Consider the following 22,040-nt stretch of genomic DNA (forward strand, 5'->3'; position numbering starts at 1 on the left):
TATGGATAATTATGGGCAGAATAAGGCCCAGTGTTAAAAGCTTCAGTTTTCAGAGAACAGCCCAAAGAAGATGTTTTCTTCCCAACTAGCTTAATTTCTGATTTATCGCTTTTCATTTTACAACCCTCCTGTCTGTGCCCCTTGGAGACTCTGGAACCACGCATGGTCTTACCTGAGCCTCACTTGACTTTCATAGGTGTGTGCTTCTCCAGTTGCCACTGCATTGGAGACAGATGGTGGAGGTCCACAGGACAGGGGCTCACAGACTGGGTAAGGCTGGCTCCATGTCCCTTTCTCTGTACAAATCAGATCTGAACTGCCTTGGATGACATACCCAGGCTTGCAGGTGTAAGTTATTACATTTTCCTCCAATGAACCCCTCTCAACAATGAACGCATTTGGTATCGTTGGAGGAGAACCACAAGAAGGGTGTTCACAGCGTGGGAAGTCAGAGCTCCACTGGCCATCGGCTTCACAGGTGATCTCAGACAGTCCCAGGAGTTGGAAGCCTTTGAAGCACCGAATCTGAGCTGCCTTTCCACAACTGAAATCTGTCCCATTAACAGCTCCACTCTGAATGGTTGGTGGGGAGCACTTGCAAGGCAAGCAGGAAGGGGGGCTGCCACTCCAGGAGCTATTAGAGAGACACTTTCTTGAAGGACTTCCATGGAGCTTATAACCAGGAAAGCACTGGTACTCTATCTGCCCCCCACGATAAAAGGAAAAGCCATTAGGGAAGCCACGGTCAAGATCTTCAGGAGGGCTGCAGTTGACTGGTTTACAGAAAGGAACCTGGGCATCCCAGTTACCATTTGACTGACAGGTGAGTTTGGGGGCCCCGTGTAACGCATACCCATCCTGACAGTGGAACACCACTTCCTTCCCGAAGCCGTAGTCCAGGCCATCCATCACCCCATTTGCCACCTGTGATGGGGGAGCACACCGGACGGGCACGCAGATGGGAGTGTTTCCACTCCAACTTCCATCAGCAAGACAAACACGGCTGCTGGCCCCCTCCAGCAAGAAGCCTGTGTTGCAAGTGTACTGAACCTCTTTCTGGAAGGTATATTCCTCTCCCTTTACCTGGCCGTTGGCTGAGCTTGGGGGTGAACCACAGTCCACGGGAATACAAACGGGCTCATCTCCATCCCACGTTTTATCTTCTTGGCATGTTCTCCTGCTGGTGCCATTCAGCACATACCCAGAATTACACTCATAGTACAACACGCTCAGGTACGAGTAGTTGCTTCCTCGGATGGAGCCATCCGTAACTGGATTTGGTTTGGGGCATGAGATGGCCTCACAGCGTGGGGAAGCACCGCTCCATTCTCTGTTCCTTAGACAAAGTCTGAGGTCAGAGCCCACCAGAGTGTGCCCAGGTTTGCAGCTATACTGGACGGCACTGCCCGTGGTCGTCTCTGTAACGTGCAGAAAGCCATTTTCAGGAGCAACAGGCAGGTCACATTCCATTGAAATGCATGACGGTGCACTGCCATTCCAAGTTGCATCTTCCTGGCAGATCAGCACAGCGTTCCCCAGGAGTTCGTATCCCGGATTACAGCTGTATGAAACCAGGGTGTTGTATGGAAATTTTGCCGAATGCATAGCAGGAGACCCCTTCGTGTTTCCCCAGATTTTAGCCACTGTTCCCAGAGGATGAGGGGGGTGAGGAGTCACATGTGGAACTTCCATCATGTCGTCTTCTTGGTTAAAATATCCCTGACCATCTCTGACCACAGTAGAGTCTCCAAAATCAATGTGAGGGGGGAGACCACAGTCGATGGGTACACACGTCGGGATGGAGCTTGACCATCCCGACTCTTCACAGGTCTGCATGGCGTGACCAGCTACCTGGAACCCAGGGAAGCAGCTGTAGATGATCATGGCACCGTAGCTGTAATCTGCACCTTCTACGAACCCGTTCTCAATGGGTTGTGGGGGATCACAGTGGATGGCATTGCAAGATGGGACGTCCACATCCCAATCTCCTGTCTCTAAACAAGTCAAGGCTTTGGGACCTTCGAGCCTGAAGCCTCGGTCACAAGAGTATGTAATGGTTTGCCCATAGTGTAGCTTTGTGTAAGACAATTTGCCGTTCAAAATCTCCTTGGGCTTTGGGCACTCAATGGGTTTACAGGTTGGTTTTTTCCCGAGCCAGTGACCATTTTCTCCACAAAGAGTCGTGGTATTGCCCACCAACTCAAAGCCTGGCTTGCATGTATACAAAGCTGTGCTCAGGTAGGCAAGACCTTGCACATCGATGATGCCATTGAGGATTTCCTCAGGCTGCGGGCATTCTACTGGCACGCATTCCGGCAGTGGAGAGCTCCAGGTACCATCAGCTTGGCAGGAGGTGGTAGGATCTCCTTTTAAGAAAAACCCATCCACACAAGAATACTTGACAGTACTTCCAAAGTAAAGAGCAGAAGAAGGAGCAGGGACGCCAAAGGAAATGAGGGGAGGTGGGAGGCACAGAACCATCTTACAAACAGGAAAAGAATCATTCCACTGCTGGGATGGCAAGCATCTCAGGACAGAGCGGCCCTGGAGGACGTGCCCTTCCTTACAGGAAAATGTCACCACTCCCACCTCTGTGGTCAACTCCTTCAATACAAGCTGGTTCTCCAAGAGGGGTGGCTCTGGGCACTTGGCAGGCACACACTTTTGGTTCGGCTTCTTATTCCATTTGCCAGATTTCAGGCATGTCCAAGAATGTTCACCGATAAGCTCGTAACCCTCATTACAGAAAAAGTGAACTTTGGCCCCTACTTCAAAATTTTCTCCTTTTGTGTAGCCGTTCTGGATCGGGGGAGGTTTCCCACAGTTGAGAGGGATGCATGCCAGAGGGGATTCACTGTGCCAGTGGCGATTGGCTTGGCAGACAAACACAGGACTTCCAACTGACTTATAGCCTGGGTTACACTGGTACCTCACTTCACTCTCAAAGGTCCTGCCAGTTGTATGCTGGATAACAGGGAGAGACAATTAAAAACAGTTTGTTAACAGATAATATAACTGACAAAATACAATGAATCATAGTAAAGAACTAAAATGCCTGTGTTAAAATAAATCAATTAAAACATAAGCAAATGAGGACTTATATTTTTCCAATAGGTCCACTCTATTTTTTCAATTTAAATAAACAAAAAGGATGGTAGAAGGTCAAATTAAGTAATCAGTCCCTACAGCAGAAATACTAGCCACAGTGTTAAGACCATAATAAGTAAAAATTCAAGTCTCTAAATTGATTGATGAGTAGATGGAGCAATACCAAAAATTATAAACTGCTTGGTAAATTCAAAAAAATCTCACAATGCTTTAGTTTGTTGTTTTACTCACAGAAAAGAACACATACACAACACAAAGATACATCTGTTTGTGCTGTTAAAAAAATTGCTGCCGTAACATAAAGGTGGAAAACAAAAAGTAGTATTGTATCTTTTAAACAAAAAATATAATATTCATGAGCTCAACATTCAGATACCTAAGTATATAATATAATAATAGATCATTTTAGGCAATACTAAGATGAATGAGTTATTAAAACTTTAAAAACATTACACTGGTTCTTTTGTTAGTGATCATGGTAAAGTCCAGCTTCTGTGCTGCAGTAAACCTCCCAGTATTTGGACATAATTATTTACTTTGTTTACCTATTTATTTCTTGGGTACCCCACATACACGTAAACACCATGATGGATCTAATCACAGACCTATTCAGAATTATTAGATACTAGATCTCGATTCGGAGAAGGCAATGGCACCCCACTCCAGTACTCTTGCCTGGAGAATCCCATGGACGGAGGAGCCTGGTAGGCTGCAGTCCATGGGGTCGCTAGGAGTCAGACACGACTGAGCGACTTCACTTTCACTTTTCACTTTCATGTATTGGAGAAGGAAATGGCAACCCACTCCAGTGTTCTTGCCTGAGAATCCCAGGGACGGGGGAGCCTGGTGGGCTGCCATCTACGGGGTCACACAGAGTCGGACACGACTGAAGTGACTCGGCGGCAGCAGCAGATCTCGATTGCTTACCTGATACCTAGTAGGAGCTCCAGAAATATTTGCTAAATGAATAAATGAAGAAAGCCTTCTTACATATACTAGACACTCTCATTTCAATGGAAAGTTAATATATCTGAACAAAGGTCTTAGACAAAGCCTTTCACTCTTTTAAAATATAAAGGAGAAATGGTGCTATATGCATGTGTGAATTTTTAAGAAGTATTTAATTAGAATATAACCTGCTTAAAATGGCCCTTGATTTGGGGGAATAGATTCTTATTCCTGATTTCTTGATAGATTTAATGAGCAGACACATATTAATGAGAAAGGAGGACGTTTGTGGATAGGATATAATGTTTTGTCCTGATAAAATTACCTTTAGGTGCCCTAAAAGAAAATCACAGAAGCTGTCCTACAGTGAATGGATGGTTTACCGCCCTACCTGTGTCTAAAAATTAGAGATGATAATAGATTTCTCTAGGTTCCTTTTCGACCTTGATTTCTATAAAAATAATACATCCATCTTGCAACAACTTTTATAAAGCAAAATAATATTTTCTCAAAACTGTTTTATTGTAACTTCATGGTTAGGGCTAAGATACTGCTAAGAAGTATTTCAAGTGTCTGTATGCTAGCAGAAGGTAGAAAGCTATAGATTAAAAGGATTTATAACCTCTCAGATTCTCTCCATTATTTACTGCCTACAGATTTAGTCTCCTGTTCAATTATACGCCCCTGCTTCTTTATTTTTCAATAGCATTTTTAAAAATTGGAGTAGAGCTGCTTTCCAATGTTGTGCTCATCTCTGCCGTACAGCAAGGTCTATCAGTCCCGTGTGTAAGTATATCCCCTCTTCCTCGGATTTCCTTCCACACCCCTGCTTCCGAGTAAGCCACGCAGTGGGCTGGCCCTGTCAGCGACGAAAGCCAGGACTCTTGTGAACCAGCCTCTTACCTCCAGAAAGCCGTTCTCAACCTTCGGCGGTTCAGCGCAGGACACGGGGTGGCACGTGGGTGTGGGGCTGCCCCACCGCCCCGTGGCTTCGCAGGCACTCTTCTTCTCCCCTTTGATGTAGAAGCCCCTGTTGCAGCTGTAAGCCACCATGGCTCCAAAACTGTAGTTTGATCCAATTGCATAGCCATTCAGGATTCTGGGCGGCTCCCCACAGCGCACGGGGATGCACTGGATGGACATGGGGGAAGGGCTCCACTGCCCACCTCGCAGACACTCAATCTTTGCTGAGGTATTCAGTACAAAACCCTCCATGCACTTGAAGCTCACAACTGAGCCTGCTGCAAATTTTGCTTTGCTCACAGATTCCAGGATGCTGTAGGAAACAGCAGGGGGTTTTTCACAGAAATGAGCTATACAACGGGGCATGGCCTGACCTTCCGGAGGAACCCACTTGCCCTGGGCATTGCAGAGGAGCTGGGAGTTGTCTGCCAGGCTGTAGCCATCTGAGCAATAGTAGAACGCAATGTCTCCAAACAGCCGATGGGCAGTCTCTGGGGACGCGTGCTCCACGCTGGGCGGCTCGTCACAGGAGACGGCCAGACATTGCTGGTCACTTCTGCTCCACTTGCCACTGGCCAGGCACTCAATGGTGTCAGGACCGGCAAGGGTGTAGCTATGAGATTGGGGAGAAAGAAACAGTAACGAAAGTATATTTGAGAAAAGGTGTTTGCATCTTCTTATTCTGTTTTTATTTTTGATCTTTCCAACAATGACTTTACTTTTATTCTTTATCCTTTACAACAGTATTTACTGTTTGAATTTGAGCTTATTGACCAAATCATCTTCATTTAAGATACACATCTTGGTAATAATACTAGGGCTTGTTCAGAAAGGGAAGTGGATTTTTTCTATTTAAGAAACTCTAAAAATTGTTATACATTTTCTTACAAATAAAAATGAGGAATAAGTTATGGTTCTGTTTGATTCAACTTAGTTGGAACTTCATCTGTCTACAGATAGTTTCAGTTTCTGACTTGATCATTAGTCCTAAAAGCTCTGATAAACCATAGGTAGCCTCTATGTAACTCTTAGTTATTCTCTTACTTATAATCAATGAACTTTAAAGGAGAGATTATAATTTCAGTCTCCAATGTTTCCAAAGGCCTTAACCACACTGTTAGCATTAAAAGCTGTGTCTGAGTATGGCTATTTGACCAGCACAAATACATTTTGCTTAATAACTCTCAGTCTTTTTTATGTACAAGGCTTTTCACCATATATGATGGTAGATTGATGATTTACAAAAATCTTAAATTAAATAATTCTCAAGTACTCTCTCAATGAAGTAGAACACAATATTAGGATATGCAAAATTAGAATAATTATACTCTGACTTTCATTTTCACTTTCTTACTGAAGAGAAAGAGGATGGGGAGATTGAAAGGAATGCCTAACATCTGATCGGTCCGTCGTTCTGATACTAATGAAGGGTAAGGGGAGTGAAATAATTTGGTAGCAATTGAACTCTGCTAAGAAATACTAATTTCTTCATTTTACAGTGATGGTTCAGAAGGCTACATAATCTGCTGAGAATCACACAGATGCAAGCAGCAGAGTTAGGGTCTGATTTTGGTTTCCTGAATTCTAACCCTTCTGTCTTCTCTCCTTAAAATGAGATCAGTTACATCACAGACAGTGGGTATCCTGTGGAAACTGTATGTCAGTGTTAATAGTACAAGTTATTTGACCGACTCTTCAGCAGATTCTTAAATCATCAGTTAGTTAACATCTCCAATTTCACTTATGATAGAGAGGGTGGAATTTCTTTATCTTTGTTGGCAAGATTTATGAAATCTATAGAAAACAGAGATCAGGTAAAAAATGATCGAGCAACATAAGAGATGTTTGTAACCTCCCTACCTACAATAATCATATATTATGCTGTGGGTAGAAATGGTATCAAAGCAAACACTCATAGCTGTACTCAATAGCTAAGGAGTCTCCAGTTGGGGTCTGCGGGAGCTCAATGTAGATAAGCTCAGTTCTTTGTATAAGAATCTGAACTTCATAAACTGTTAGATGGCTTCCATCTTAAAGGGTCTGGGAAGATGTACAAAGACAGTACATTAAAACTTTAATTTTATTATTAAAAATCCATTGTCCAAGGTCTGAGTTCCTAGCTTTGGCTATTACTGTGTAGAACGTGCTCCATTTGTAGACATTCTCAATGTTTTATATTTTTATGGCACAAATTTACATCCTTGGAACATTCTGAACCATGTATCATCATTTTTACAAGGTCCTTTAATGCTGCTACTATATTTCATTGGCTGAAGTTCACAGCCATCACCTGAGACATCCCTGATTTATGAGGATCCATTGTGCCATCTATAAACTGCTTCCTTTATGTCATGAGACTAGCTGCTTTGAGGCAGAAGCCTCTGCCTCCAGAACCTTCCTTATTTCTTAAAGCCTCTTAAGGACACAAAAACTGTGCTTTGTAATCTGGCAGCATTTTGTTAGGCCTCTGACCTCTGATCTGCTGGAAAATCTCCACTAACTACTCTTTGCTAATGGGAAAATCACAGCAAAAAAGCACTTTGTAATGTAGTGGGAGATTACCACTAAATACTTGTATTTTGGACAAATGAACTTAAAGAACGCATTTTTGATACTATCCATACTTTCCTAGAATGGACACCATCCCTTTGTCTTTTCTTTATCACGCTCCATCAACATTTAGTCCTTCATTGGACAATGTGGCGATGCTATATGCTAGAATCCCTTCCCCCAGCACACAAGGCAATGCCAGTGCCTGTACTTGTTTACACATCCGTGTCCCAGACGAAACAGCTTTTGAGAGGAGTCATGAAGAAAGCAGGAAAGGATGAAAAGTAACAGGAGCAAAGAAATGGGAGTGTGGTATAGCCGAGGCCTTCTGTGGACTTACACACAGGAATGGCTTATGAACATCTGGAAAAGGAAGCAGCGGTCACTAGGATCTCATGTGTTTTTTGACAACTTCTGATGGCTAATGAGTGAAAGTGTGGCAGGCATAAAGGAACTGGAAACTGTTTTTGACAGTTACTCCGACAAGGTGTCTCATAAGATTTTAGCTGACAAAATGCTGCTGGAACAGAAAGATATTTAAGTGGTTTATTAACTGGATGACCCAAAGAGTACTGGTTAACAGAAGTAAGCTAGCTGGGCATTTCCTATCTTGTGAATGCCACAAAACTCTGTCCTTAGCCCACAGGTTTGTAAACATACATAAGTGTAGGGTGAAGGATGAGGGTTTTAATAATCCAGTTCAATGTTTCTAATCTTACAAGGTAATATTTATAACAAAGATAAAATAGAGGTCCTATATATAGATAACAAAGAAAAACTGCACGGAGGGAAACCCGGCTTAGTGGCAGCCCATGTAAAAGACTTTAGTTTCATCAAACGAATTGAGTGAGTCAATGGTGGCATCCTTAAAAGGGTTACTGTATCTCTAGAATACAGTTTATTTAACTTATACGCAGAGTACATCATGAGAAACACTGGACTGGAAGAAACACAAGCTAGAATCAAGATTGCTGGGAGAAATATCAATAACCTCAGATATGCAGATGATACCACCCTTATGGCAGAAAGTGAAGAGGAACTAAAAAGCCTCTTGATGAAGGTGAAAGTGGAGAGTGAAAAAGTTGGCTTAAAGCTCAACATTCAGAAAACAAAGATCATGGCATCCGGTCCCATCACTTTATGGGAAATAGATGGGGAAACAGTGGAAAGAGTGTCAGACTTTAGTTTTCTGGGCTCCAAAATCACTACAGATGATGACTGCAGCCATGAAATTAAAAGACGCTTACTCCTTGGAAGGAAAGTTATGACCAACCTAGATAGCATATTCAAAAGCAAAGATATTACTTTGCCAACAAAGGTTCGTCTAGTCAAGGCTATGGTTTTTCCAGTGGTCATGTATGGATGTGAGAGTTGGACTGTGAAGAAGGCTGAGCGCTGAAGAACTGATGCTTTTGAACTGTGGTGTTGGAGAAGACTCTTGGGAGTCCTTTGGACTGCAAGGAGATCCAACCAGTCCTTTCTGAAGGAGATCAGCCCTGGGATTTCTTTGGAAGGAATGATACTGAAGCTTACACTCCAGTACTTTGGCTACCTCATGCGAAGAGTTGATTCATTGGAAAAGACTCTGATGCTGGGAGGGATTGGGGGCAAGAGGAGAAGGGGATGACAGAGGATGAGATGGCTGGATGGCATCACTGACTCGATGGACATGAGTCTCAGTGAACTCTGGGGGTTGGTGATGGACAGGGAGGCCTGGCGTGCTGCGATTCATGGTGTCGCAAAGAGTCGGACACGACTGAGCGACTGATCTGATGTGATCTGTATCTCTAGAAACTCATTTATTCAGAAAGAGAACAGGAGAGATGAAATAAACAGTTATGTTTTAAGTACCATGCTCCAGTCCCTAAATTTAGTGTTTTTTTTTGCTGTTGTAGTTATGTTCTAATATGCGTGTGTCAGTGTAGCTTCAGCTCTGGGTATCACAGTTCAAAAATGGCTATAGGCCTATTGGAATAGGCTCAGAGGACTCTGAGAGTGAACAGACTTGGAATCACTTCCATTTATGAGAAAGAGAAAGGCAGATTTGAGGTTGAGCTGGCTGAAATGTCTGTCTCCCAACATCTTCACTTCCAATGCTGCGAGCTTGACATCTTAACCAGAGTGTAGGATCTTTTTTTTTTTTTTTTTTTTTAAGTCATGGGAATGTATGAAGGGCTGGGATCCCTTTCTGAAACCTCTCAATTAGCTCCAATGATCCATTTGTAGGAAAACTTGGGGACCAAGCCATCAAAACTTGAATGGCTGGCATTTCAGAGAAGCAGAGAAATTTATACTGAATAACTTCAAAAGGTGGAAATAAAGCCAGTGCTTTAGACTAGATAAAATATTCAATGAAGATGAGGTCAGGAGCTTATTAAAAATAACTGTCTTCTAAGATACATCAGTTAGTCTTTTAAGATGCTAAAGAAGCATATGTTCTCTGAACGACAAAAAGAGGAATTAACTTGTAGTTACTGCCTAGATAGAACTATAACCGGTCTTTGATCAAACTGCCACATCATTCCATTATGTTAGAAATCTAAATGAGTGCTCAGCTTTCTGGAGGACATAGTTAACCCGCTTATGCAAAAGAGTCATTTAAAAATGATGAAGTTTTATACTGATGATAAGATATGGCCTATAAATGTTGGCTACCAAAACAGGAAAAATGGAAATTGGTAAAAATGTAAAATGTTGAAATATTTAATTTTATTCTGTGCGACACTTTGTAGTCTCATTCAAAATACAATGGGTTGGATTCTGATTGCTAGAATTTTGTTAAGGATTTTTGCATCTATGTTCATCAGTGATATTGGCCTGTAGTTTTCTTTTTTTGTGGCATCTTTGTCATACAAAGATGTGGATCTTTGGTATTAGGGTGATGGTGGCCTCATAGAATGAGTTTGGAAGTTTACCTTCCTCTGCAATTTTCTGGAAGAGTTTGAGCAGGCTAGGTGTTAGCTCTTCTCTAAATTTTTGGTAGAATTCAGCTGTGAAGCCGTCTGGACCTGGGCTTTTGTTTGCTGGAAGATTTTTGATTACAGTTTCAATTTCTGTGCTTGTGATGGGTCTGTTAAGATTTTCTATTTCTTTCTGGTCCAGTTTTGGAAAGTTGTACTTTTCTAAGAATTTGTCCATTTCTTCCACGTTGTCCATTTTATTGGCAATATAATTGTTGATAGTAGTCTCTTATGATCCTTTGTATTTCTGTGTTGTCTGTTGTGATCTCTCCATTTTCATTTCTAATTTTATTGATTTGATTTTTCTCCCTTTGTTTCTTGATGAGCCTGGCTAATGGTTTGTCAATTTTATTTATCCTTTCAAAGAACCAGCTTTTGGCTTTGTTGATTTTTGCTATGGTCTCTTTTGTTTCTTTTGCATTTATTTCTGCTCTAATTTTTAAGATTTCTTTCCTTCTACTAACCCTGGGGTTCTTCATTTCTTCCTTTTCTAGTTGCTTTAGGTGTAGAGATAGGTTATTTATTTGACTTTTTTCTTGTTTTTTGAGGTATGCCTGTATTGCTATGAACTTTCCCCTTAGGACTGCTTTTACAGTGTCCCACAGGTTTTGGGTTGTTGTGTTTTCATTTTCATTCATTTCTATGAAAATTTTGATTTCTTTTTTGATTTCTTCTGTGATTTGTTGGTTATTCAGCAGTGTGTTGTTCAGCCTCCATATGTGGGAATTTGTAATAGTTTTTCTCCTGTAATTGAGATCTAATCTTATTGCATTGTGGTCAGAAAAGAGGCTTGGAATGATTTCTATTTTTTTTAATTTATCAAGGCTAGATTTATGGCCCAGGATGTGATCTATCCTGGAGAAGGTTCCATGTGCGCCTGAGAAAAAGGTGAAATTCATTGTTTTGGGATGAAATGTCCTATAAATATCAATTAGGTCTAACTGGTCTATTGTATCGTTTAAAGTTTGTGTTTCCTTGTTAATTTTCTGTTTAGTTGATCTATCCATAGGTGTGAGTGGGGTATTAAAGTCTCCCACTATTATTGTGTTATTGTTAATTTCTCCTTTCATACTTGTTAGCATTTGTCTTACATATTGCGGTGCTCCCGTGTTGGGTGCATATATATTTATAATTGTTATATCTCCTTCTTGGATTGATCCTTTGATCATTATGTAGTAACCATCTTTGTCTCTTTTCACAGCCTTTGTTTTAAAGTCTATTTCATCTGATATGAGTATTGCTACTCCTGCTTTCTTTTGGTCCCTATTTGCATGGAAAATCTTTTTCCAGCCCTTCACTTTCAGTCTGTATGTGTCCCCTGTTTTGAGGTGGGTCTCCTGTAGACAACATATGTAGGGGTCTTGTTTTTGTATCCATTCAGCCAGTCTTTGTCTTTTGGTTGGGGCATTCAACCCATTTACATTTAAGGTAATTACTGATAAGTATGATCCCGTTGCCATTTACTTTATTGTTTTGGGTTTGAATTTATATACCGTTTTTGTGTTTCCTGTCTAGAGAATATCCTTTAGTATTTGTTGGAGAGCTGGTTTGGTGGTGCAGAATTCTCTCAGCTTTTGCTTGTCTGAAAAGCTTTTGATTTCTCCTTCATATTTGAATGAGATCCTTGCTGGGTACAATAATCTGGTCTGTAGGTTATTTTCTTTTATCATTTTAAGTATGTCTTGCCATTCCCTCCTGGCTTGAAGAGTTTCTATTGAAAGATCAGCTGTTATCCTTATGGGAATTCCCTTGTGTGTTATTTGTTGTTTTTCCCTTGCTGCTTTTAATATTTGTTCTTTGTGTTTGATACACTATGACCAAGTGGGCTTTATCCTAGGGATGCAAGGATTCTTCAATATCCGCAAATCAATCAATGTAATACACCACATTAACAAATTGAAAAATAAAAACCATATGATTATCTCAATAGATGCAGAGAAAGCCTTTGACAAAATTCAACATCCATTTATGATAAAAACTCTCCAGGAAGCAGGAAGAGAAGGAACATACCTCAACATAATAAAAGCTATATATGACAAACCCACAGCAAACATTATCCTCAATGGTGAAAAATTGAAAGCATTCCCTCTAAAGTCAGGAACAAGACAAGGGTGCCCACTTTCACCATTACTATTCAACATAGTTTTGGAAGTTTTGGCCACAGCAATCAGAGCAGAAAAAGAAATAAAAGGAATCCAAATTGGAAAAGAAGAAGTAAAACTCTCACTATTTGCAGATGACATGATCCTCTACATAGAAAACCCTAAAGACTCCACCAGAAAATTACTAGAACTAATCAATGATTATAGTAAAGTTGCAGGATATAAAATCAACACACAGAAATCCCTTGCATTCCTATACACTAATAATGAGAAAACAGAAAGAGAAATTAAGGAAATAATTCCATTCACCATTGCAATGGAAAGAATAAAATACTTAGGAATATATCTACCTAAAGAAACTAAAGACCTATATATAGAAAACTATAAAACACTGGTGAAAGAAATCAAAGAGGACACTAATAGATGGAGAAATATACCATGTTCATGGATTGGAAGAATCAATATAGTGAAAATGAGTATACTACCCAAAGCAATTTATAGATTCAATGCAATCCCTATCAAGCTACCAACGGTATTCTTCACAGAGCTAGAACAAATAATTTCACAATTTGTATGGAAATACAAAAAACCTCGAATAGCCAAAGCTATCTTGAGAAAGAAGAATGGAACTGGAGGAATCAACCTACCTGACTTCAGGCTCTACTACAAAGCCACAGTTATCAAGACAGTATGGTACTGGCACAAAGACAGAAATATTGATCAATGGAACAAAATAGAAAGCCCAGAGATAAATCCACACACATATGGACACCTTATCTTTGACAAAGGAGGCAAGAATATACAATGGATTAAAGACAATCTCTTTAACAAGTGGTGCTGGGAAATCTGGTCAACCACTTGTAAAAGAATGAAACTGGAACACTTTCTAACACCATACACAAAAATAAACTCAAAATGGATTAAAGATCTAAATGTAAGACCAGAAACTATAAAACTCCTAGAGGAGAACATAGGCAAAACTCTCTCTGACATACATCACAGCAGGATCCTCTATGACCCACCTCCCAGAATATTGGAAATAAAAGCAAAAATAAACAAATGGGACCTAATTAAACTTAAAAGCTTCTGCACATCAAAGGAAACTATTAGCAAGGTGAAAAGGCAGCCTTCAGAATGGGAGAAAATAATAGCAAATGAAGCAACTGACAAACAACTAATCTCAAAAATATACAAGCAACTCCTCCAGCTCAACTCCAGAAAAATAAATGACCCAATCAAAAAATGGGCCAAAGAACTAAATAGACATTTCTCCAAAGAAGACATACAGATGGCTAACAAACACATGAGAAGATGCTCAACACCACTCATTATCAAAGAAATGCAAATCAAAACCACTATGAGGTACCATTTCACACCAGTCAGAATGGCTGCGATCCAAAAGTCTACAAGCAATAAATGCTGGAGAGGGTGTGGAGAAAAGGGAACCCTCTTACACTGTTGGTGGGAATGCAAACTAGTACAGCCACTATGGAGAACAGTGTGGAGATTCCTTAAAAAACTGGAAATAGAACTGCCTTATGATCCAGCAATCCCACTGCTGGGCATACACACTGAGGAAACCAGAAGGGAAAGAGACACGTGTACCCCAATGTTCATCACAGCACTGTTTATAATAGCCAGGACATGGAAGCAACCTAGATGTCCATCAGCAGATGAATGGATAAGAAAGCTGGGGTACATATACACAATGGAGTATTACTCAGCCATTAAAAAGAATACATTTGAATCAGTTCGAATGAGGTGGATGAAACTAGAGCCTATTATACAGAGTGAAGTAAGCCAGAAAGAAAAACACCAATACAGTATACTAATGCATATATATGGAATTTAGAAAGATGGTAACAATAACCCTGTGTACGAGACAGCAAAAGAGACACTGATGTATAGAACAGTCTTATGGACTCTGTTGGAGAGGGAGAGGGTGGGAAGATTTGGGAGAATGGCATTGAAACATGTATAATATCATGTATGAAATGAGTTGCCAGTCCAGGTTCGATGCACGATACTGGATGCTTGGGGCTGGTGCACTGGGATGACCCAGAGGGATGGTATGGGGAGGGAGGAGGGAGGAGGGTTCAGGATGGGGAACACATATATACCTGTGGCGGATTAATTTTGATGTTTGGCAAAACTAATACAATATTGTAAAGTTTAAAAATAAAATAAAATTAAACTAAAAAAAAAATGGGGACACCCTTGAAGTCTGTTATTTAAAACCAGGCCATATATATTTTAAAACAACAAAAAATTTCTGTAATTCCTAAGAAAACTGTCCCACTGATATTATAGTGATGCCATAGAAGGAACATTTTAGGATGAACTGGCTGTAATGCATTATCATACTTCTGGAATGATTAAAAAAAATCCTTTGAAAATGGGCAGAGTAATCTCCAGATGCAATTTTCAGTGGTTTGATTCATGGCATGAACACTTACTAATGGGCCTGGGCAGCTTTATGAGAAGACTTTATGAGTGGGTTATTAGCTCTTCTCTTAAGAAGTCTTAAAAGAGCAGCATACTAGATATTTAAAGAGCTGCAATATAATAAGATCAGCAGAAAGTATAAATCTGTATCAGTAAGTAATTCTGTTTTCAATTGAAAAAGATTATAAAAATGTTATTGTAGTGTATACAGTAATCACATTTTAAAAGTCTCTATTTGAGAAGACTCAAAAAGGAAACATTCTATCAGGATGTTAGGCTGTCAATAATCCTTCCTTCCTGTTGAATTTCTTACCACGAGAAAATATGTAAGGATGAAAAGGAAAATGGGAAATTAGTGATCATTCTGTAAGTTGGGGCAGAAAGCTAAAAACCTCCAGTGTACTGTTTTAATAAAAGATGGATTTGGAAGGCCAATTTCAGGGCAGGAGACAGAAATGAGACATTCCTTTTCTCCCATTCATCTTACTACTCTAGGCTCCTAAAGTCTCTGCTCTTCCATCCTTAACTTGAGAGGGTATTGTCCCTTCTTAATCCAAGGAAAGGCTCATGCAAAGCACAACACTGGTATAAGACGACAAATCACTGAGACCAAAGCAAGAAGCTGTGTATGTGCACCCAATAACGCAGGAGAGGGTAGCTCACACACCATGCAGGGCAGTGGCCTGTGTTAGGCAGCCCGAGGGAGAAGAGGAAGCTGAGCGGGTTAGAGAGGGAAACAGGTTCTCATCAGGCCAACAGCACTTTAGGAAACAGGAGGAGATGACAGTACACAAAAGCCATTACACAAAAGCCGTGACATGAGCACAGTGACTCTATCCTGTAACAGACACAGTGCATGTTCTATGCACTTTCCCTTGTGGGGGAAGAGATGGAAAAGAAGTGAAGCGATAAGGACAAGCACTGACTTCTTGTGCTGGCTATAATATAGTCTGAAAACTGCCTTTATGCAATACTTAATTAAATACAACAAAAATTATTTTAAATGCATAGCTAAGGTGACAACAAATGTGCCAGAAATGAAGAGGAAATTAAAAACAGAAAAGTCTGTGAATAAATGCTATGGTTGCCCTTGGGTTGGACAGGAAAGGGAAGTAAGGGCAGTAAATATAACCTTGGGGTTGAAGTAGAGAGTAATAGCTGAGTCTCTGGCATGATTCTATGTCCTGGAAGGACATTCAGTGAAAGGATATTCACTAGAAAATTTGCACCTTGAGGCCCAGTGATGTGACAAGTGAGATCCCTGCACTTGCTAGGAATCTGGTTAGAAAAACAAAGTTCCAGCTAAGGTAGCAGAACCCAGGGGTGCATCTCATGTGGATTTGAGGATAGGATTTATACCAATCGGGCTTCCCTGATAGTTCAGTTGGTAAAGAATGGGCCTGTAAAACAGGAGACCCCAGTTCGATTCCAGGGTCGGGAAAATCCGCTGGAGAAGGGTTAGGCTACCCACTCCAGTATTCTTGGGCTTCCCTTGTGGCTCAGCTGGTAAAGAATCTGCCTGCAATGCGGGAGACTTGGGTTCGATCCCTGGGTTGGGAAGATCCCCTGGAGAAGGGAAAGGCTACCACTCCAGCCTTCTGGCCTAGAGAATTCCATGGACTATATAGTTCCTGGGGTCACAAAGAGTTGGACACGACTGAGAGACTTTATACCAATCATTTTGTATGGAAGGCCTTCAAACTGATAAATAAACGTAAAATTGGGTTTTGGTTGGTGATATTCTTGGGGTATGTAGCAGAAAAAATAGTCCACATACTCAGATCACTAAAGAACTGTCATAGATAAAACAAGCCCCAATACTATAAGGATACAATATAAAATTATAAAACACATGCATATTTTTCATCATGAATGGGTCAGTAGACAAACAGCAAGATGAGGGCACCAATAAATTGAGATAATAGAAAAAGTGGTCTAGAATTTAAAAAATAATATGAAATAAATATGTTCAAATAATTAAAGACAAAAGCCTCAAAATTCTATTTAAAAAGAAAAGACTATGTAAAAAGACACTTGAAAAATAAAGAGTAAGTTTAAAAAGAAAAATATAGAAAAATATAGAAAATGGACACACTTCAAAAGCAGATTATAGACAGCAGAAAGAAAAACTAGTGAACTGCAAGATATAAATTAGGAAATTACCCAAATGCAACTCAAGTGTTTACAGATAAATGAACATGTAAAACAGAAATAAAAGCTCTAGTATATATCTAATAAAACTAATATATATCTAGAAATAGAGAAAAGTGAACGTGAAGAAGAGAGAATATCTGAAGTGAAAAAGAGTTTATTCTAAAACTGGTGAAAGATACAAATCCTCAGATGTAAGAAGTCCAGTGAGCCCTGAACAAGATGAACGACAATCAATGCAGCTTTAGTCACAACATGGAGAACCACCAAAACAAAAAGACAAAAAAAAAAAAATCAAAGGGAAAACACACTGTGTGTAAAGGAACAACTCTACCATTTTCTCAACCTCGGCACTACCAACAGTTTGGACCAGACAAATCTTTCTTATGGGGGTTTGTCTTATGCATTGTAGTATGTCTTAGCAGCATCCCCAGAGTATATCTGCTCACTGCTAATAGCATCTTTCTCTCAACTGGGACATCAAAAACATCTCCAGACCTTGTCTAATGCTCCTGAAGGGCAACACTGCCCCTGATTAAGGACCACCGATGGCACCCACTCCAGCACTCTTGCCTGGAAAATCCCACGGATGGAGGAGCCTGGTGGGCTGCAGTCCATGGGGTCGCTGAGTCAGACACGACTGAAGTGACTTAGCAGCAGCAGCAGCAAATTAGATTGATGGAATCTTCGACAGAAACGCTCAAAGTCACGGGACAATGGAATAACATCTTTAAAAAATGTTTATGGAAGAAAACTATTAATGTAGACTTGTATACACAGCTGGGGGCTTCCCAGGTGGCACGAGTGGTAAAGAACATGCCTGCTGATGCAGGAGAGGTAAGAGATGCAGGTTCGATCCCTGGGTAGGGAAGATCCCCTGGAGGAGAAAATGGCCACCCATTCCAGCGTTCTTGCCTGGAGACTCCCAAGGACAGAGGAGTCTGGTGAGCTGCAGTCCGTAGGTCGCAAAGGGTTGGACATGATTGAAGCAATTTGGCGTGCACACATGCATACCCAGCTAAATTATAATTCAAGAGCAAGGGTAAAATACTATTATTTTCAGACAAAGATTGTCTGAAATACATGCCAAAAGAAGAATATAAAGGACGTACTTCAGGAAGAAGCATTAAACCCAATAGGAAGGAGGGGGGTGGAAAAAGCAATTTCCAGGACCCAATAAGTCCCACTCTTAGTATGTAGGCCAGAGGTACACTTCCTTTTATGGACCAGGAAACCTGTACAAGGAAGTTTACATCAGCACCGTTGTGTCAGCAAATAAAGTGGAAATCAATTAACCCTCTACCAGTAGGGAAATGGGTAATTTAGAGATTGCTCATTCTTACAAGGGAATTAAAATGAATTCTGCAATTCAAATGAATTCTGTTGATTTACATGTATCAATAGTTATACATTAGGCTCAGCCTCTAAGTTGTGTCTCTTTTCAACCCCATGGACTATGGAGCATGCCAGGCTTGCCCATCCCTCACTATCTCCCAGAGGGTGCCCAAATTCATGCGCATTGAGTAGGTGATACTATCTAACCATCTCATTCTCTACCGCCCCCTTCTCTAATAGCTGTCAATCTTTCCCAGCATCAGGGATTTTTCCAATGTATCAATAGAGATAAATATAAAAAATATGATATTAAATGAAAATCAAGCCTCAAAGTGATACTCAGAATATGAAGCAACATACACAAAATTAAAATATTTATGAATATAAATGTTTTTGAGGACCTATATATATAGTACAGAAAAGATACACATTTACTTTGGAAAGAGTAGGTGGTGAGAATGGCTTCCAGTTATCTTTGCAATATTGTATGTCTTTTTATAAAAAGAAATCTGCAATAACTATGGAAAAATTTAACTTGCTGTTTTATGTCAGCAGTGGATACACAGGTAATTTTAATATAGATTATTTAATTTGGCTCTGTGCTCTTTTATATATTTAAATGTTTCATTAGACATTTGCCCAGAAAAAAGGAATAAGACAGAAGCTCTCCAGTCTGGCCACCCTCGTGACACTCTAAAGATGAGTAAATGTATGTAAAGTGGGAAAACTGTTCTTCCTCGCATCAAGTTTTACTTTCAAAACCATGAAGCTATCTCGTAATAGCTATTAATATTTTCTTTCTTTTAGGGAAAAAACAGGGGTGACAGTGATTTGTGAGTGCGTGTACTTTCTACTAATTTGGTTAAGACAGTTTCCCTTATATTACTAAAATGTCATCTCTTTACATAATGATGATGATGATAGGTGCATGCGTGTTCAGCGTGCTCCTGACTCTTGCAACCCCATGGACTGTAACTCACCAGGCTCCTCTGGCCACGGGATTTCCCAGGCAAGAATACTGGAGTGGGTTGCTATTTCCTTCTCCAGGGGATCTTCCCGATTCAGGGTGTAAACCCGCATCTCCTGCACTGCAGGTAGATTCTTTACCACTGAGCCAGCAGGGATGCCCAACAATGATACAGAAAATACTGATAAAGCCATAGCACTTCTTGCATATATAAAGCGCTTTAATAAAAATGGCCTCATGTCCTTTAACAGCTATATCATTTAGGTGGACAGACTTGGTTTCCATCTTTCCAATGAGAAGAAAGCTCCCACAGAGTGTCTATTTGCTTAGAGCTGAAGGAGTCTGCATGACAATAGGGCCCCAACACCTTCTGTTTTAACTATAAAATGGGAATAATTATTTCTTCGGCCAAAACCCCCTCTTTGTGGAAGGGAACACCTGAGATAATTCACAGGAAAGTCCTCTGAAGAATGCAAAACCCTCTATGAAGGCTGGGATTTATCATCATTTTCAATGTTATCTTTAGTTCGTCTTTTAATAAATCTTTTTTTTTTCATAATATATAGACCTAACATTAGGTGGATACAGAACTCTTATGATACAAATGAATGATTTATACAGAAAAAAAGAAAATATGGGAATTTTTATAAGAGATGAACTTTAAAACTATATGTGAAGACAAAGTTCTAGCAGGAGATATAGTAAAATATTACCAGCATTTATCTTTGGGCAATTTAAAAAATATATTTTTATTTTCTAGTTTTATATAGTGGTAATAGGTTACTTTTGTAATCAGAAAAGAACCCAGAAGTAGTCAATATCTAGTTATTATTTGAAACATTCATATTTGAAAAGATTTCACAAACATTTAAGTGACTAATCTTATACAGTACTATGCAGTTCATTAGGAAGCAGTTTTTACATGAGTCAATCCACAGGGGAGAGATGAGGCCATCAAAAGTTAACTTCTACAAGTTAACAACATTGTAAATCAACTATATTTAATAAGTTTTGAAAAGCTAATTCCTACACTAACATTTTAATATTCAAGATTTATTTTTTCACTTGTTAAGTGTTAAGATCACTTAACAAGTGTTAAGTGATGTTAAAATGTTAAGATCTGGGATTTCTGTCAACTATTTGAGTATTTGACACTCAAGAGCTTTTTGCAAGAAAATGTTGTCGCCACCTTCTGGAGGCCTGTATTAGTGGGATGGTCTTTTTATCTAAGTGAAATGAACTTCAACATTCATGTTCTAGAAACTGTGTCCTCTCTTCTAACATCATAATAATGGCAGAGTTCGTTGAGAGATTGTCTTCTGGCTAGTCCATGTCTTCTATAATTTTATTCCTCACAATGGCCATAAGGAGTACGAACCTTTAATGAATTTGTAGAAGCAGCACAGAGAGGTTATACCATTTCCCCAAGGCTACACAGTAAGCAAATGTCAGAACTGAGACACACATCCAGGAAATGGCAAGCCCTCTGCTGCCACTCGTTACAACTGTATGAAAAGTAACTGTAAATCTGGAGTGTGAACGCTATCAACTATCACTGCTAAAACATTTATTGAGGAAGCACAGGAAAAAATGAGCAATTAAATGCCAGATGATCTGGGATTTAGTCACCCTTCAATTCTTTACTCCTTGCCTGAGACCTTAGGCCGATCACTGGCCCAGAGGGAACCTTTCCTTTCTCTGTGTCCTACATGGTTTTTGCGCGGATAAAATGAGACAAGGAGTAGGAAAGCACTTTGTAAACTGCTTCCTATTTGCTTACATCTCTAAATGAAATGAGAGCAGTAAAAATGTAAAAGTCTGAACTTTAATTCATGCAGACGTGGCATCTTTGTGCTGTGACCTAAGTCTTACCTTAGGTTTTGCAGGGAACAAGACACAAATGCTTATTTAAATGTGCTTTTTGCCTCTATAACTAAAGTATCAAGATATTTTCCACTGCACTGCCCAATGTCCATTCTTCAAGGTCCAATTTGATAAATTACTTTAATTCCGGGAAAACACTATTTTTACAGGAGAACATGCTCCCTTTCTTACAAGAAAAGAATATCAAGCTCTCTCTGGCTTTGGCTGCCAGGAAATTTAATTTAGTGTTCAATGGGGTCCATCTGCAGTTGGGACCACCCTCTCCCAATAATCCTTTCCTTCCTCGGGTTTACTCACCCTTCTCTGCAAGCGTAAGTGACAGTGTTCCCGAAGGTGAAATTACTCCCGGTGGTGACAGCATCTTTGATGGCCGGCGGCTCTCCGCAGGAGACGAGATGGCAGGTAGGTGGCGCTCTATCCCAGCTGCCTGAGGCCGAGCATTCAATGACCGAAGGGCCCTGCAAACTACAGGAAAGAAAGGTGTCACTTCTTTCCCTGGCTATTGACTTACTGCTCTAGAGATGAACTAGGAAGGACTTAGGGGAGAACAGGGGCCACTTGGGAATTTTAACACATGAATTTTCTTTCTGTTTTATTGCTTTATATAAAAACAAAAGTCTGAGTTTG

General features: G+C 40.1%; 1 protein-coding gene across 1 annotated transcript in view; it reads right to left on the reverse strand.

Moving 5' to 3' along the window:
- Positions 1-22,040, reverse strand: part of SVEP1 (sushi, von Willebrand factor type A, EGF and pentraxin domain containing 1) — a 207,297-nt gene that overhangs the window by 33,062 nt on the left and 152,195 nt on the right. The window contains exons 36-38 of the mRNA XM_061426467.1: positions 21,711-21,878; positions 4,960-5,632; positions 173-2,964 (exon numbers count right to left, since the gene is read on the reverse strand). Coding sequence (XP_061282451.1) covers positions 173-2,964; positions 4,960-5,632; positions 21,711-21,878 — 3,633 coding nt within the window. The remainder of the gene's footprint in view (positions 1-172; positions 2,965-4,959; positions 5,633-21,710; positions 21,879-22,040) is intronic.

The sequence above is a fragment of the Bos javanicus genome, chromosome 8 (assembly GCF_032452875.1).
Source record: "Bos javanicus breed banteng chromosome 8, ARS-OSU_banteng_1.0, whole genome shotgun sequence".
Classification (NCBI taxonomy): Eukaryota; Metazoa; Chordata; class Mammalia; order Artiodactyla; family Bovidae; genus Bos; species Bos javanicus.